General features: G+C 47.9%; 1 protein-coding gene across 2 annotated transcripts in view; it reads right to left on the bottom strand.

The window, feature by feature from the left end:
• Window positions 1–271: 271 nt before the first annotated feature.
• The window catches only part of LOC138753171 (zinc finger and BTB domain-containing protein 25-like), a 43,621-nt gene continuing 25,903 nt past the window's right edge, over window positions 272–17,989 (bottom strand). For both annotated transcript variants that reach the window (XM_069915790.1, XM_069915789.1), the window contains 3 exons: window positions 15,025–15,206; window positions 13,344–14,191; window positions 272–6,969 (listed from right to left, as the gene is read on the bottom strand). In XM_069915790.1, the coding sequence (XP_069771891.1) occupies window positions 6,608–6,969; window positions 13,344–14,191; window positions 15,025–15,197 (1,383 nt within the window). In that variant the 5' untranslated portion in view covers window positions 15,198–15,206 and the 3' untranslated portion in view covers window positions 272–6,607. The remainder of the gene's footprint in view (window positions 6,970–13,343; window positions 14,192–15,024; window positions 15,207–17,989) is intronic.

The following is a 17,989-nucleotide window of genomic DNA, read 5'->3' as shown; positions in this document are numbered from 1 at the left end:
AAGACCGCAGAGCCCACCTCACTGACAAAAGACAAAGGAGGAAAAACCCAACACCCAACCCCAACCCACCAATTTTCCCCTGCAACCGCTGCAACCGTGTCTGCCTGTCCCGCATCGGACTGGTCGGCCACAAACGAGCCTGCTGCTGACGTGGACTTTTACCCCCTCCATAAATCTTCGTCCGCGAAGCCAAGCCAAAGAAGAAGAAGAAAGAGCAAACAGCAACACATTTTCATTGGGCACAAAGAACTGTAATAAAGTTTGATCAAACCATAGAAAATCCAAAGTTTTATTTTCAATTTAAAATACATAGGTCTCTTTTTTTAAAAAAAGTTAAAAAATGATCAACAAATGGACTGAATGCACACAGTGTAAAAGTTGCACAGAATCTTGCAACCGTTGGAATTTACATACACTCACACCTGAGCAAGGCATTGTCTTGCCTCACTATCCCCAAGATCCGCCCTCCTGAGTGCTCAGATGCTGAAGATGTGGAAAGATTGACTGTCTCCCCCCCCCCCCCCCCCCCCCCACCCCCCAATCCTTAACATTCTAGATCTTGATGAAGAATAAAAACATGATGCTGGAGAAACTCAGTAGGCCAAACAGCGTACTTTATAATGGCCAAGATAAAGATACAGAACCAACGTTTACAGCCCTTCATCAAGGTATTAGCAAAACGTAGACAGGCGTCAGAATAAATTTGGTGGCAAGGGGTGGGGGGGGGGGGCGAGAAGGGCAGGAGTATCAACAACTCTGTAGTGAAGAGTAGAGCACCAAGTTTCTTGGAGTTCACTTAACTAGTGAACACACATCTCCACCCTTGTCAGGTTGGTGCCACAGCGACTGCACTCCCTGAGAAGACTGAAGCGAGTAAGGCCACCAGCCACCATTATGTCAGCCTTCTACAGGAGCCCGATCAAGAACATCCTGGCCGGCTGCATTGCAGTGTTGGTACAGTTGCTGCAGAGAAATGGATCGGAGGTCAACCCACAGGACCATAAGAGCAGTAGAGAAGATGACTAGAGTCTCCCTCCCATCCCCACCGACGTGATCTTCTGGGATCGTTGTCTCAAAAGGGCACACAAAATCATTGAGCAGCCTTTCAGGTGCTCCCATCGGGAAAGAGATACAGGAGGATCAGAGCCAGCACCACCAGGCTGAGGAATAGATTCTTCCCACATGTCGTGAGATGGCAACAACCAAAGAAACTGCACACACTAACCACCCGAGACTCTCATATTCACAAAGCAATATTCAGGATCTGGATGCCTGCCTATTTGCTCATATCTTGAAGGCCTCAAGCCCAAAACATTGGTTATAGAACATCTTCTGGCTCTCCATCCCGTAGGATGATGACTGTTCCTTTCTGTCCATTTGTGGGGTTTGATATATGCGTCCTGGAGGGGCTGGACAGGCTGATCCTTGCCAGGCCCTGCTGGACACAGACTCGGCAGGTGAGGCCTGGAGGGGCTGGACAGGCTGATCCTTGCCAGGCCCTGCTGGACACAGACTCGGCAGGTGAGGCCTGGAGGGGCTGGACAGGCTGATCCTTGCCAGGCCCTGCTGGACACAGACTTGGCAGGTGAGGCCTGGAGGGGCTGGACAGGCTGATCCTTGCCAGGCCCTGCTGGACACAGACTCGGCAGGTGAGGCCTGGAGGGGCGGGACAGGCTGATCCTTGCCAGGCCCTGCTGGACACAGACTCGGCAGGTGAGGCCTGGAGGGGCCAGACAGGCTGATCCTTGCCAGGCCCTGCTGGCCACAGACTCAGCAGGTAAGGCCTGGAGGGGCGACAGGCTCTGTTGTGGCAGTTCCTGTGCTTTATGTGATAGAACATAGAACACTACAGGTCCTTCGGCCCTCAATGTTATGCTGACCCATATTTTCCTAAAAAGTATTAAACCCTCCCTGACCCATAAACTTTATTTTTCTTCCATCCATGTGCCTGTCCAAGAGTCCCTTAAATGCTCCTAATGTTTCAGCCTCCACCACCATCCCTGGCAAGGCCTTCCAGGCCCCCACAGTTCTGTGTAAAAAAAAAATCTTACCCTTGATGTCTCCCCTAAACTTTCCTCCCTTCACTTTGTACATGTCTTCTGGTGTTTGCTATTCCAGCCCTGGGAAACAGATGTGACCGTCCACCCTATCTATGCCTCTCATGTAGACCTCTATTAAGTCTCCACTCATCCTTCTACGCTCCAAAGAGAGAAGTCCCAGCTCTGCTAACCTTGCCTCATGAGATTATTTTTCCAATCCAAGCAACATCCTGGTAAATCTCCTCTGCTCCCTCTCCACAGCTTCCATGTCCTTCCTATGAAGTGACCAGAACGGAGTATAATACTCCCTTTCCCTTCTTTCCTCCAGTTCCCCATCCCCTACCTTCTCCAGTCTTGAGCCATCTTTCCTCCGCCTTCCCTCTCTTATCCACCCGTTACCTCCTGCCTTTGGGTTCGTGCTCCTCTCCCATTTTTTTCAGGCACATGCTGACATTTTTCCAGACTTTGATGAAGGGCTCAGGCCCAAAACATTGGTTTTGTATCTTTATCTTTGCTACATAAAGGACACTGTTGCTGAGTTTCTCCGGCATCGTGTGTTTACTTCAGTCACAGTGTCTGCAGTTTCGTGTTTTACTTTTGCTATATAAAATTCTGTTTGACCTGCTGAGTTTCTCTAGTATTGTGTTTTTACTTCAACCACGGTGTTTGCAGACTTCCATGTTTTATACCCGAGTTATCTAGGGTCCTTTCTATATTTCTGACCAATTATCATTCTTGTCTATTTTTCACTTCAAATGTTCCCTCCCCTTGTTTGACTTCTTGATGATGAGCCACTCTTGCTTTATTCTAAGATGTTTCAACTGGGAATAAAACTGGCACATTCTGCACTGAGTGGTGCATGCCGTGGATCCAATCCCCTCCTCCCACCCTGGGCTGCTGGGTCTAGGGGCCGGCCAGTTGGGTGTGTGTGCGGGGAACTGGGATTCAGCCGCAGAGGCTGCCCTCATTGTTGGCCTGCAGCAACACTGCACCCACTGTCTCCTCCAGCTCCTGCTCCCAGTTGTCTGGGCAGCACCCCTCAGCAGCTTCCTTGTGGTATAACCAGAAATGTGTAGAGCTGCCAGATGATCTCTCAACTCTTGAACTCAATCCCCTGATTAATAAAGCCCAACATCCCACAGGCCTTCTTAACTATCCTATCAACCTGAACGGCAGCTTTGAGAGATGTACTGATTTGGACCTCAAGGTCCCCCTGTTCATCCACACTCTTAAGTAACCAACCATTAACCATGTAGTCAGCCTTGTGGTTTGACCTACCAAAATGTATTATCTCTCACTTATCCGGATTTAAATCCATCTGCCACTTTACTGCCCAACTCTGCAGCCTGTCGATATCCTCATGTAACTCCATCAACTCCATCCAAAACTCCTCCAACCTTCACATCATCTGTAAATATATTGACTCGTCCTTCCGCCTCTTCATCTAGTTCATTTATAAAAATCACAAAGAGCAGGGAGTCTCACAACTGATCCCTGTGGGTCTCCACTAGTCACTGACCTCCAGGCAGAAAACATTCCTTCCACTACTGCTCTCTGCTTTCATCATGCAAGCCAATTTTCTTTTAAATCCCTATAGCCAAGTTTCCATGGATCCCATGATATGACTCTCTGAACAAGTCTACCATGGAGGACCTTGTCAAATACCTTATTAAAATTGATTTTGTCCACATCTACCATCCTATCTTCATCAATTTCTTTTGTTACCTCCTCAAAAAAACTTGAGGCATGATTTTCCCTTCACAAAGCCCTGCTGACTATCCTTGAATAGACTGGTCTTCTCCAAATGCTCATAGATCTTATCCTTAAGAATCCTTTCCAATAGTTTGCATACTATTGACGCAAGACTCACTGGTCTACAATTCCCAGGATTCTCCCTATTACCTTTTTTAAACAAGGGAACTACCCCAGCTGTTCACAATTTACATTAATGATCTGGATGAGGGGATTGGATGGAATATCTCCAAATTTGGAGATGACACTAAGCTAGGAGGGGTTGTGTGCACGGAAGAGGGGGTCAGGAAGCTCCAGTGTGATTTGGATAAATTGAGGGACTGGGAAAATACATGGCAAATGCACTACAATGTGGATAAATGTGAGGTTATCCACTTTGGTAATACAAACCGGAGGGCAGATTACTATTTGAATGGCAATAGATTAAGAGATGGGGAAGTGCAGAGAGACCTAAGGGTACTTGTACACCAGTCTCTGAAGGCGAGCATGCAGGTACAGCAGGCGGTTAAAAAGGCAAATGGTATGTTGGCCTTCATATCAAGAGGGTTTGAGTCTAGGAACAAGGATACCTTACTGGAGCTGTTCAGGGCCTTGGTGAGACCCCACCTGGAGTATTGTGTGCAGTTTTGGTCACCTTATCTAAGGAAGGATGTTCTTGCAATGGAGGGAGTGCAGAGGCGATTCACCAGGCTGATACCTGGAATGGCAGGAATGACTTGTGAGGAAAGATTGCGCAAATTGGGATTGTACTCACTGGAGTTTAGAAGATTGAGAGGGGATCTCATAGCGACCTATAAAATTCTGGCAGGACTGGACAGAATGGATGCAGATGCGATGTTTCCAAGGATGGGAAAATCCAGAACCCGGGGCCATGGTTTGAGGATAATAGGCAAACCATTTAGGATCGAGATGAGGAGGAATTTCTTGACCCAGAGGGTGATGAATCTGTGGAATTCATTGCCAAGAGGGCAGTAGAGGCAGGTTCATTCAATCTATTTAAGAGGGAATTAGATCTATTTCTTCAGTATAAGGGTATTAAAGGTTACGGAGAGAAGGCGGGGACGGGGTACTGAACTTTAAGATCAGCCATGATCTCGTTGAATGGCGGAGCAGGCTCGAAGGGTCGAATGACCTACTCCTGCTCCTATCTTCTATGTTTCTACTTCCCATTCACCAATCCTCCAGCAACTCCCCTGTGGCCAAAGAGGACTCAAAGATCATAGCTACCGTCCCAGCTATATCTTGGGTCACCTCCCACAGTAACCTTTGGTGTAGAGCATCTGGTCCTGGGGCTTATCAATCTTAATGTTTTTAAGATCAAACATTTCCTGTTCCTTAATCTCCACAACATCCAGCGCACAGGCTTGTTTTATTCCAACCTCATCCTGTCCAGGTCTTTTCCTCCTGTGAATATTGAAGCAAAGTTTTCATTTAGGATGTCCCCAACATCCTCCATCTCCAGGCATGTTGCCTCTTTTATCCTTCAGCAGCCCTACCTTCATTCTCATGATCCTTGTGTTCTTCTCATAAGCATAGAACACCTTGGGGTTCTCCTTAATCCTACATGCCAAGGCCTTCTCAATCCCCCTTTGAGCTCTCCTAAGTCTTTAAGCTCCTTCCTGGTTACCATATACTTCTTATGACCCCTTTGCCTGCTTTCTAAATTATGTCATATTAACCCTCGTGAAGTGAGAAGAGTTCTGTAAGCAGACTAACTGGACAACAACCATTCAGCCCCTCTAGTCTGTGCACAACTTAATCTGAAGCAAAACACAAAAGTCAGCACAGGATGTGAAGTAAAACTCGATGTGAAGAAACTCAGCAGGTCAAACAGGGTCTTTTATACATCAAAGATTGAAAATACATAATGGATGGTACCTCGATGAAGGGCTCAAGCCCGAAATGTCGGTTATGTATTTTCACAACTATTATTCTGCCCAGTCCCACTGACCTGCACCCAGTCCATAGCCCTCCAAACCACTCCCATCCATGCACCCGATCCAAATTCTTCTTAAATGTTAAAACTGAGCCCACATTCACCACCCCAGCTGGCAGCTCATTCCACTCTCACCACTCTGTGTGAAGAAGGTTCCCCTTAAACTTTTTCCCTTTCATCCTTAACCCATGTCTCTGGCTTTCATCTCATCTACCCTCAGTGGAAAATGCTTGGTTGCATTTACTCACGTTCCCTTCATACAGCAGGTGTAAAGAGCACAGTTACAAGGTCCGAGTCAGTGGTTTTCAACCTTTCTTTTTCCATTCACATACCACCTTAAATAATCCCTTATTAACCACAGAGCAGCTATGGCATCCGACTGGAGTAGAAAAGCAGGAACTATGAACACTTGCCTGCCCTCAGCTAGAGTAACGTGGTTCATGCTGGTGGTGGGAAAGTGGGGTTGAGGCCCGTCAACCCTGCTCACACTGAGTCACAGAACTCCTGTCAATATTTATCGTTGTTTCTCAAACTGGAAATCTCCCAGATCTGTCTGATAGCTCCCATTCACTCTTTGTTCAGTTTTTTTAGCCCACAAGGTCACACTGGTGACATCAGTCACTCTCCCTTCATAAGCGGCATCCCCTTCGCACATGTCCCCCCAGTAGAGCCGTCCTTATCACGCACAATACCCATATTTGCTGGAGGAACTCAGCAGGTCACACAGGATCCATGAAAAGCAATAAGCAGTCACATTTTCGTGTCTGCGCCCTTCCTATTGCTTCCCACGGATGCTGTGTGACCTGCTGAATTCAGCCAGCACTTTTGTGTTGTTCCAGTTCTCCAGCATCTGTAGACAATCAAATATGCATTCCCAACATCAGAGACAGTTCCCTCCCCCAACTTCCCTGCAGCTAAACAAACTTATCTCCAACCCAGTTCTGACAATGGGTCTTTGACCAGAAACATCCACAGGTCCAGCCAGATCAGCATTTTGTATTTCTATTTCATTGTCCTCTGGGCCTGCAGGGGGCGCTGCGGCGGCTGGGTCCTCCGGGCCTGCGGGGGGCGCTGCGGCGGCCGGGTCCTCCGGGCCTGCGGGGGGCGCTGCGGCGGCCGGGTCCTCCGGGCCTGCGGGGGGTGCTGCGGTGGCCGGGTCCTCCGGGGCTGCGGGGGGCGCTGCGGCGGCCGGGTCCTCCGGGCCTGTGGGGGGCGCTGCAGCAGGCTCCGTCTCAGCTGAGTCTAGGAAGGGGACAGACAGACAGACAGAGGCGTGTCAGTGTGAGGGCTTCAAGTTCAAGGGGCTTTCCTCATGTTAACTAACCCTGGTGCCGTGAGAGTCCTGACAACACTAAAGCACAGAAACACGCTCTTTAGCTCTTCTAGTCTACGCCAAACCTTTTTTTTTCCTGGTCCCACTGACTCGCACACAGTCCATAGCCTTCCCATACATGTACTGGTCCAAATTCTTCTTAAATGCTAAAATTGAGCCCACGTTCACCACCTCAGCTGGCAGCTTGTTTCACATTCCAACCACACTGTGTGACGAAGTTCCCCCTAAACTTTTCCCCTTTCACCCTTAACCCATGTCCTCTGGTTTTTATCTCACCTACACTCAGTGGAAAAAGCCTGGTTACATTTACTCACGTTCCATTATTTCTATCCTTCATACAGCAGGTGTAAAGAGCACAGTTACAAGGTCTGGGGCAGTGGTTCTCAACATTTTTCCATTCACATACCACCTTAATAATCCTTTACTAACCACAGAGCAGCTATGGCATCTGACTGGAGTAGAAAAGCAGGAACTATGAACACTTGCCTGCCCTCAGTTAGGGTAACGTGGTTCATGTTGGTGGAGGGAAAGTGGGGTTGAGGCCCGTCAATCCTGCTCACACTGAGTCACAGAACTCCTGTCAATATTTATCGTTGTGGTGTACCTGCTTCTCAAACTGGAAATCTCCCAGATCCTTCTGAAGGCTCCCCCTTTTTGTTTAGTAATTTTTTAAGCCCACGAGGCCATTGTCGTGTTACCCCATCACACACAAGCCCAGAGATATCTCCATCACTGATATCCCCATCCCATACTTCCCCCAGAAACATCTCCCTCCATAAGCGACATCCCCTTCATACATGTCCCCCCCATCAGAGACGTCCTCATCATGCACAATGCTGAAGGAATTCAAGAGGTCACACAGCATCTTTGAAAAGCAGTCAAAGGCTTGAGTCTGACACCTTCCTATTGCTTCCCATGAATGTAGTGTGACCTGCTGAGTTCCTCCCCACTTTTGTGCATTGTTCCAGCATCCTTAGGCACAATCACATCTGCATTCCCAACATCAGAGACAGTTCCCTCCCTGGAGGTGAACAAACTCATCTCCATCCAGTTCTGACAATGGATCTTTGACTTGAAACATCGACAGATACGGCCAAACCAGTATTTTGTACTTCTACTTCATAGGGGCGCAACGCTGTTACAGTGCCAGTGCTCGAGACCAGGGTTCAAATCTAGTGCTGTCTGTCAGGAGTTTGTATGTTATTCCCATGTCTGCGTGAGGTTTTTTCCTGGGGGCAGTTTCCTCCCACCATTCAATACATACCGGGAGCTGTAGGTTAATTGGGTGACACGGGCTCGTGGGCCAAAATAGCCTGTTATCATGGTGCCTGTCTACATTTTTAAAAATTTTAAATTGTGAGAGGTTTGTAGAGCCAAGATCCTTCAGATTTAAGCAGCTGGTACTTCCTTCTCTGGATGAGTAATTGCGTGCCACAATACTTTTCCGCTTGGCTGAGAATCACTGAAAATATAGAACCACGGGGATTGTTCAGGCTGTCTTGTCCATGTTTGAACAAGAACTCCTCAGCCTGATCCCACCCTCCAACACAGCTAGTCAAGGTGCTTCAGGTACATGCCCAGCAAATGTTTAAATGTGCTGGGAGCTTCTACCAATGCCCTTACAGGCCTCCCCCCATCCTCTTGAGTGAAAACATTCTTCTCGCCTCCTCTTTAACTCTTGAGCCAATCCCGCTGCCTCAGGAACATTTTAAAGGACTTGTCCCACCCTAATTATACTCTCTTCTCCTTCCTCCTGTTGGTGCAGTGCACCAGTTTAATTTTTTTAAAATAGACATCTCCAGTTTCAAGGGCAGTTCCTTCCCTGCTGTTGTCTGACATCAACATTATCTCTTACACACTGAAACATTATCTCTTGCACTTCTGTTTTATTATGTGCTCAAGTACCTTGATTTACCTCAATAACACTCAAGGACAGTTTCTTTGTTACCAGACTCTTGGAGAGCACAAAATGAAGCCTTGCTCTGTTTAACTGTATCTTTCTTTATCCCCTGCACATTGTAATACTATGATTTTTTTTTAAATTAAATTTATATGTTTATTTACAACATTGTAGAAGCCGATTCCGGCCCATGAGTCTGTGCCACTAATTACACCCAACTGACCTACAACCCCCAGTCCATTTTGAAGGGTGGGAAGAAACCAGAGACCCGGGGAAACCCACGCAGGCATGGGAGAATATACAAACTCCTTACAGACAGCGACGGATTCGAACCCGGGACGTTAGCGTCATAATAGAGATGTGCTTTCTTTTTTTTTATTCTTGCCAAAATATAGATTTCCCTGGAGAACACACAAAACAAACTTCTCGACATAGCTGACCATAAATGGTTCAATTATTTCAAATCTTTAAACTTTAAAAAAAAACGATATGCTGAGGCAATTGGCTTTCCCCTTTAACCTTGTACAGCCCACTGATCTCACTTTTGCCTGCTCTTTGATGAGGAATATCCCAGCCCATGTAGTGTCTTAGAATTTTCCAGTCAAGCCACGTTCTTTAATCTTCATAATAGGATCATCTTGGAGTGCATTCCCACAGATCCCAACAGTAGCAGGGAAGTAGCTGAGGTTAAACAAGAAAGTCTGCAGATCCTGGGGTCGAGTGCAGTACACAAATGTAAAAACACAATGCCAGAGAAACTCAGCTGGTTAAAGATAAAGATACGTAACCAAGGTTTCGGTCTAGAGCTCTTCATCAAAGTATTAGCAAAATGTAGGCAGGAGTCATAATGAAAGTTTTGGGCTTGAGCCCTTCATCAAGGCATGAGCAAACTGTACCAGGCCAAATCCTGAAAATTGCTTTATGAATAGGAGACACTGGGATCGTTAGTGTGAGCAGTTCCTTTGGTCATTCAGCACATGGGAAAAAGCTGTTCCTCAGCCTGGTGGTGTTGGTTCTGATACACCTGTATCTCTTCCCCGAAGGAAGCAGCTGAAAGATGCCCTGTACGGGGTGGAAAGGGTCCTCAATGTTTAGTGTGCACTCTTCCAACAATGATCCCAGCAGATCACATCGATGGGGGGAAAGAAGACTCAGGTGATCCTCTCTGCCACTCTTATGGTCCTGTGGATTGACCTCCGATCTATTTCTCTCCAGCAACTGTACCGCACTGTGATGTAGCTGCCCAGAACACTCTCGATAGACCTTTTGTAGAAGGTTGACATAATGGTGGCCAATTTTTATCTGTGGGTTGTGGTGGAATATTGTGGATTGTGGGTGGCCACGTCCTCCCTGACTGAAACTTATTCGGAAGTCGCATTACCTGCCAATCAAGGTTGGGCTCCAGCCACCCATTAGTGCATACCTTGCCATTGGCTAATTACTTTGGTTTATCATTGGTTATACACCCAGCCCAGAACTGTATAAAGCATCAATGCACAGCATATTTCTTTCTCTTTGCCTCATGGTCCAAGTCCGGGACACCAACCACACCAGGTTGCTACTGTGGACATCGCTGGAAGAGTCGCAGGTAAGGTGTGCACTACACTTAAGTTGAGCCATAGTGCTGCGATAGATCAGAGCGTGCAGAGAGCCACAACCCCGTTGGTACAGGGAACCGGGGGTGTGACTGAAAGGGCCTGTCTGTAGAGTGCGTACACGTGTGTAAGCGTGTAAAAGATAGGTGGCCACTGATATCAGAGTCCAACCTGTGTCAGAAGTGAATGTCTATATAGTTGTTTAGAAGTGGAGAAATTAAGAATTGTTTGACATTCTCCTTTGTTTGTCTCCTGTGTGATCAATAAAGTTAGCTGTAATTATAACGTGTCCAGACTGATCTCTCTGTGAACCCACCGAACCAGATACTCTTCCAAACACAACACAACAGATTCAGTCTTCTCAGGATGTGCAGTTGCTGTTGTGCCTTCCTGACAAGTGAGGTGATGGTGAGTGTCCACGAAAGGTCACGAGTTAAGTGAACTCTTAGGAACTTGGTGCTCTCCACTCTCTCTACCACAGAGTTGTTGATGCCTCTTCTTTCCCCCCCCACCCTCACCATTTTATTCAGGCACCTGCCTACATTTTGCTCATACCTTGATGAAAGGCTCAAGCCCGAAATGTTGGTTCTGTATTTTTATCTCTGCTATATTTACACTGTTTGACCTGTTGAGTTTCTCCAGCGTCGCGTTTTTACTTCAACCACGGTGTCTGCAAACTTTTATTTCAACACACAAACATGCTGGAGAATCCCAGCAGGTCACACACCCTCCACAGGAAGTAAAGGGTAACCATAATTTCAGGCCTTGCCCTTGGATGATCACATGGTCACAGAGGTTGAGAGCTCCAGGGATAACTGAAGGAGAGCAGTGAGAGAGAATCCCACAGAACACTCTGCAAAGACAGAACAAAGTTGGCATCTTTCACAGTGACTGCAGTGGAGCAGCTGAATGGAGTTGAACAAGGAAGTTTCCAGTTGCTGGGATTGAGTACAGTACCCTAGGCCCAAAATATCTACTTTTCATAGATGTTGCATGACCTGCCAAGTTTCTCTCGTACACTGCAGTAGATGAAGTGTCCACTTGCCTTAATTAGCTGAGGTACAGAAATGTTAGACCAGTGTGTTTATGGCTCAGCAAGAAAATTCCAGAAATCTGCTCATTATAGGAAGGATGTGGAAGCTGTGGGGGTTTTACCAGGACCTTTCCAGGCAGTATGGTCTGACCAGCCCGGGTAAGAAACCTGCATAGGAGAAGGCCACTCCGATATAAAACCTACGACCCAAGGACCTCGCTGCCACGTCCCAGCTTGCTTGGCCATGGCACACGAACCATGGATGTAAAGGGTGGGGCCAGTACTGCGCACACTGCACTCCACCTAAAAGCTCCTTTGCTCAGGCCCGAGGACAGGTCCACGTCCTCCCCCTCCACGTCCTCCCCCTCAAAAGATGCACACAAACTCAAGCTAGCATGCTGGAACATCAGAACCATGCTAGACAAGGCTGACAGCCACCGACCTGAATTACCCCTCCATAAATCTTTGCCCGCGAAGCCAAGCCAAAGAAAAAAAGACTGGATTGTAAAATAAGCCTTATGAAGCAAAATTAGCAGAGCTGGGACTTTTCTCTTTGAAGCATAGAAAGATGAAAAGAGACTTAAGAGGTCTACAAGATTATGAGAGGCAGATAAGGTTGTCAGCCAGCGCCTGTTTCCCAGGGCAAACATAGCAAACACCAGAGGACATGTCTACAAAGTGAAGGGAGGGAAATTTGGGGGAGACGTCAGGGGTTTCTATTTATTTATTTTTACACAGAGAGCTGTGGGTCCCTGGAATGCCTCGCCAGGGTGGTGGTGGAGGCTCAAACATTAGGGCCTTACACAGAAAAATAGAGGATTATGGGGTAGGGAGGGTTTAGTGCTTTCTTAAGGAATATTATAGGTCGGCACAACATTGAGGGGTCTATGTCCTAAAGGCTGGTCACCATGTGACAGGAAGTTAGAGCAGCAAAGGATACTTTCACATTTATTCACAAGATGTTTCCAATTATCAAATTTCACGCCGTTCCCAGTGACAAAAGACCGAAGAGGGTGAGGATTAAGTGTCATAGGGCTGTAGGTCAAATTTAATTTTAAAAAGTTTACCTCCTTTGGCAAATTAAATTGCCACCCAAATGTAGAACTGACATTGTGTTTTGTAAGGTGCCCCCTGACTTATCTTACCCGAGTTCTGATCTTGTGAAGTAGCCTCACGTGCAGCACCTTGTCAAAGGCCTTCTGAAAATCCAAATACACAATACACACTGCATCTTTTTCAAAGGTTTGTCAAGGAACATTTTCCCTTAAGGAACCCATACTGGCTGTGGCTTATCCTATCATGTGCCTCCCAGCACTCCGTAATCTCATCCTTTACAATTGACTCCAACATCTTCCCAACCACTGACGTCAGGCGAACCAGTCTAGAATTTCCTTTTGCTATCTCCCTCCCTTCTTGACCAGTGGGTGACCTGTGATTTTCCAGACCTCCAAAACAAACGCTGAAAACTTGAACAAACAACGCAAAAGGGAATAACTCAGCAGTTCACGCAGCATCCTTTGTACAAATAGTTGGTCAATATTTTGGGTCAAGAGATTTTATTGAGGCGGTGCACGGATAGGAGTGGTTTGGAGGGATATGGGCCAAAATTGGATTAGCTTGGTTAGAATAGACAAGTTGGGCCAAAGGGTCTGTTTCTGTGCTGGAGAACTCTACAACCCCTTGACTGGGCCAGCCCTCAGTACCCTGCCCACATCCATCCCTCCACCAGCCCCTTAAGGGGTTTCAGATACTCACAGCCGCACATAGTACAGGAGAACTTCCTCCTCTTGGCTGCCCCGTAGCTGTTTCCAGTGTCGACCATGTCCCCATAGGTTCCTATGGTCACTGTGAGGCCAACAGGTGGCTGCTCGTCTGGACTGTTGCCCGCTTGCTGGTCACAGGGTGCGAGGAGGTTTTCACTGCTTGGCGTCGGAAGCCCCTCGGATTTCTCTGCCTCCTGGGAGTCCCCGAGGCCCCTGCTCTCGGTGGGGTTCCCAGAGGGCAGGGTGCCGCTGGCGTGGGAGTATAGGTGATCCCGCAGGCTTCCCCGTGTGGAAAACCTCTCCCCGCAGTAGTGGCAGGAGTAGAGTTTGTGGGTCTTTCCCCGCTTGAAGCTGAGGCCAGGAACCTGCAGCCCGCCTGACAGCAGCCCCCGGGATGCAGCTGGCGAGCTGGGGCTGCCCTCCTCCGTCCCCGGCTGCCCTGAAGGATCTTGGCCAATGGGAGGCCTGGCGTACCGGTGTTCGGGGATGTTGGCGGCTGCCACTGGGGGCAAAGGGCAGGGCTGCTCTGCGGTCTGGGCTCGTGCTCCGCCACGGCTGACAGACGGCTGGACGTCCCGAACCTGCAGCTTCTGTGAGCCGGATATCTGGATGCCGTAGAGGTTGGGTGACTGCAAGGGCAGCACCTCGTGATGCTGAGCAAAGACCTGCCCGCTGTGGCCCGGGTCGTGGACTAGGTTGTAGGCATGCAGGAAGCGGATGCCTTCTTCCAGGCGATTGGGGTCCACGGGCTGCTTCGGCCCTTTGCCCGTGTACATGAGGTGCAGCAAGTAGCTGAAGATGTCTGGCTGAATGTCCACTGGCTGCATCTTGATATAGTCACTGTCAGGGAGAGAGAGATCACAGGAGTTGAGGAGTGCTCCCACAGGATCTGGATATTGCCTGCGTGCACACACGCACTCACTGCGGGGGACAGGGCTGAGGGAGCATGGCACCACTGTGGGGGACAGGGTCGAGGGAGTGCGGCGCCGGACAGGGCCCATGGAGCGCAGCGCCACTGCAGGCCGAGAGCTGCACAGCTGAGGGGGACAGAGCCAAGGGAGGGCTGCACTTCTGCAGGGGACAGGGCCAAGGGTGTAGGAGCAAACAACACTGTTATACCACAAAAAGGGTGGGAGGTTCAACCAGGTTTGGAGAGAGGTGGTAAATGGAGATGGGAGAAAAGGAGAGGGACATGAATGAGGGAGGGAGAGATGCTCCACACAGCAGCACACTGGTACAGATGACCTCCTGCTCCAGAGACCCAGCTTCAATCCCCACTTCAGGTGCTGACTACATGGAGTTTGCACATTTTCCGTGACAATATGCATTTCCCCTTTTGATGCTCCTGTTTTCTCCCACATCCCAAAGGACATGCATGACTTTAATTGATTGCTGTAAACTGCTGGCAATCTGAGGCAAGGTGAGAGGAAAGTGGGTTGTACAGAAATAGCACAAAAGTCTGCAAAGGCTGTGATTGTAATACAAACACAGAAACACTGGAGCAATGTCGATAGAAGGTCGATGCATAACCGATGTTTTGGGCCTGAGCCCTTCCTCAAGGAATGAGTGTAAATGGATGTCTGACGGCAGGGTCCATGTCTGGGCTGCATGACTCTATGAAGGGAAAGGGAAGAGGGCACCTGCAAAGGAGGCAGGAGTGAGAATGCCCTTACCTAGATTGGTGGATGAAGATCATCTTGAAGTAGTTGGAGAAAGCGGCTAGCACCGCTCGATGGGCTTTGAAGTGGATGTCCCCCACAGCCACTGTGCAGTCACACAGGAAGCCAAACTCTCGTTGGACATTCAGCTGCTGCAGGAGAACCACACTGTGATTGGCCACATCCATGGTGTCACCCTGTACGGGACAACACCTCAGAATTAATACCCGGTAACCCCACCAATCAAACCCCAGTTAAAGATGGCAGCTCTGGAGAATGGCTGCACCATACACCCACCACCTTCCGTGTGAAACAGTTATCCCGTCAGGTTCCTGTTAAATCTCTCCCCCTCACCTTAAACCTGTCGCCTGGTTACAGATTCCCCTCCTCTGGGCAAAAGACTGCATTCACCAATCTATTCCTCCCATGACTGTACACATCTCTGTGAGACCAGCCCTCATCCTCCTGCGCTCCAAGGAAATAAAGCATAGGGGTAGCAGGGTTAACACAGCGCCATTACTGTGCCTGTAACCCAGGTTGGAATCCGGTGCTGTCTGTAAGGAGTTTGTATGTTCTCCCCATGTCTTCGTGGGTTTCCTCCCACCCTCCAAAAGCATATGGGGTTTGTATGTTGACTGGTGTATTCTGGCAGCATGGGCTCGTGGGCCAGAAAGGCATGTTACTGTGCTGGATGTCTAATTTAATTTTTAAAAAATAAAATTTAATGATTTGGAAGGTTTAAACCCCCTCCGATGTTGCTCTTTGCTGAACGAGCTGTGCTGGTTCTGTTGTCAGCGGGGCCTTGGGTCCAGGTATCACACAAGAAGGAAAGAACACTGAGGTCTGAAGGTACAGTGCACCATGCCCAGCTCCCAACTGTGGCTGCTGTGCAGCGTGCGCATCCAGTCCCACTTCCCAAGGCTTGAAAAAAACACACACGGTGAACAGAGGCTCAGTCTCTGCCACAAGCTGAGCAAATGTTGTCCAGCAATGAGGCCACCTTCTCCCATCATGGATACCAAATCATCCCTAGAGTTGTGCACTGCAAAGAAACAGGCCGTTCAGACCATCATGTCCATGCTGACCATTTTGCTTGTCTAGATAAATCCCATTTGCCTGAATTGGGATCATGTCCACCACTTGCTTGTTCATGCCTAAATATTTAAATGAAATTAAAACATGATGCTGGAGAAATTCAGCAGGTCAAACAGTGCACTTTATAGAGCAAAGAAAGATACATAACCAATGTTTCATCAAGCTATGAGCAAAATGTCGACAGGCACCCAAATCACAGACTTCCAATCAGAAAAGTGTCCTTCCACCACGACCCAATCTCACCCATTAAAGCAACCAACTACAGAAGTAAATCACAAAGGTCTGCAGACCGTGGCTGAAGTAAGAAAACAATGCTGGAGAAACTCTGCATGTCAATAACAGGGTACTTTATATAACAAAGATAGATACATGACCAACGTTTCGAGCTTGAGCCCTTCAAGGTATGAGCAACATATGACTGGTTAGACCTCTATTCGGGTGCCTGCCTACATTTTGCTGAGACGTTGATGAAGGGCTCAAGCCCGAAACGTTGGTTACATATCTTGCTTTGCTCAAATCTGGGGAGGGAGCGCTGGAGAAGAAGGACTTTCCTTTCCTTTTTTTGGACCTTATGAATGTTTTTCTATGATTTTATATTCAATGTATTTTTGTTATATTAATTGAGTCCTATATACTGTTTTTTCTTAAAAATTAAATAAAATATTCCAAAAAATACACCGTTTGACCTGCTGAGTTTCCCATCATTCTTTTTACTTCAACCACGATGTCTGTTTTACTCCTATTTAAATGTATTGATGATGTAGCATCTCCTCTGGCAGTGAGTTCCAGATTTTAAAAAATTACCCCTCAGATCCATTTTAAAACTCTTTCTTCTCGCCTCAAACCTACACCTTTTTTTCCTGTTAACCCTACCGTAGCAAAATGATTCTGCCTGCCTTCTCTGTCTAGGCTTCTCATCATCTTGTACAATTCCGTCAGGTCACCCCTTAGCCCCACCTCAGATAAACGACACTGGGTCATATTCACCTGCGAGGAAACAGCACGATGCAAGATGAAATAGGCCCTTTAGCCCACCTCATCAATGCTGACCCATTGTCCAATGAGCAAGTCCCATTTGCTTGTTATTGATATCCTTCCTGTAGTTCGGTGACCAAAAACTGCATGCAATCCTCCAAATTTGGCCTCACCAATGTCTTGTACAACTTTACCATTGTTGGTGTATCTTACTTGCCTGTTTGATGCAGCAAGAAAGAATCTTGGGGCATCTGAACATTGTTACTGATGTATTTGACAAACTCCATCTACATCTTCCACTGCCAATGTACTGAAAGACCACAATCTATCCGGGTTAGTAGAAGAATATTGAGTATCACACTGAAAGCTGGCACCCCTCAGGGCAGTGTGCTCAGCCCACTCCTGTTCACATGACTGTGTCACCAGATCCAGCTCCAAGTGTCATAAAGTTTGCAGAGGACACGACAGTCGTTGGCCTCATCAGCAACAACAAGGAGTTGCCCTACAGAGATGGAAAATCTTGTGAAATGATGCAGGAGTAACAACCTGAATCTCAATGTGGACAAAATGAAAGAGATGATTGTGGACTTCAGGAGGATCAGGAAGGACTTTCCTCCACTACACATCCACAACTCTGTAACGAAGCGGTCAATCCACAGGACCACAGAGTGGCAGAGAGGATCGTTGGAGTATTCTTCCCCCCCCCCATCGACGTGATCTACTGGGTTCATTGTCTGAAGAAGGTATGCAAGATCATTGAGGACCTCTTCCACCCCGCACACAGGATCTTTCAGCTGCTCCCATCAGGGAAGAGATCCAGGAGTACAAGAGTCAGCTCCACCAGGATAAGGAATAGCTTCTTTCCACGGGCAGTGAGAATGCTGAACAACCAAAGGAACTGCTCACACTG

Source organism: Narcine bancroftii, chromosome 2, assembly GCF_036971445.1.
Source record: "Narcine bancroftii isolate sNarBan1 chromosome 2, sNarBan1.hap1, whole genome shotgun sequence".
Classification (NCBI taxonomy): Eukaryota; Metazoa; Chordata; class Chondrichthyes; order Torpediniformes; family Narcinidae; genus Narcine; species Narcine bancroftii.
The sequence above is the reverse complement of the archived record's forward strand: the minus strand, read 5'-3'. Positions and strand labels throughout refer to the sequence as shown.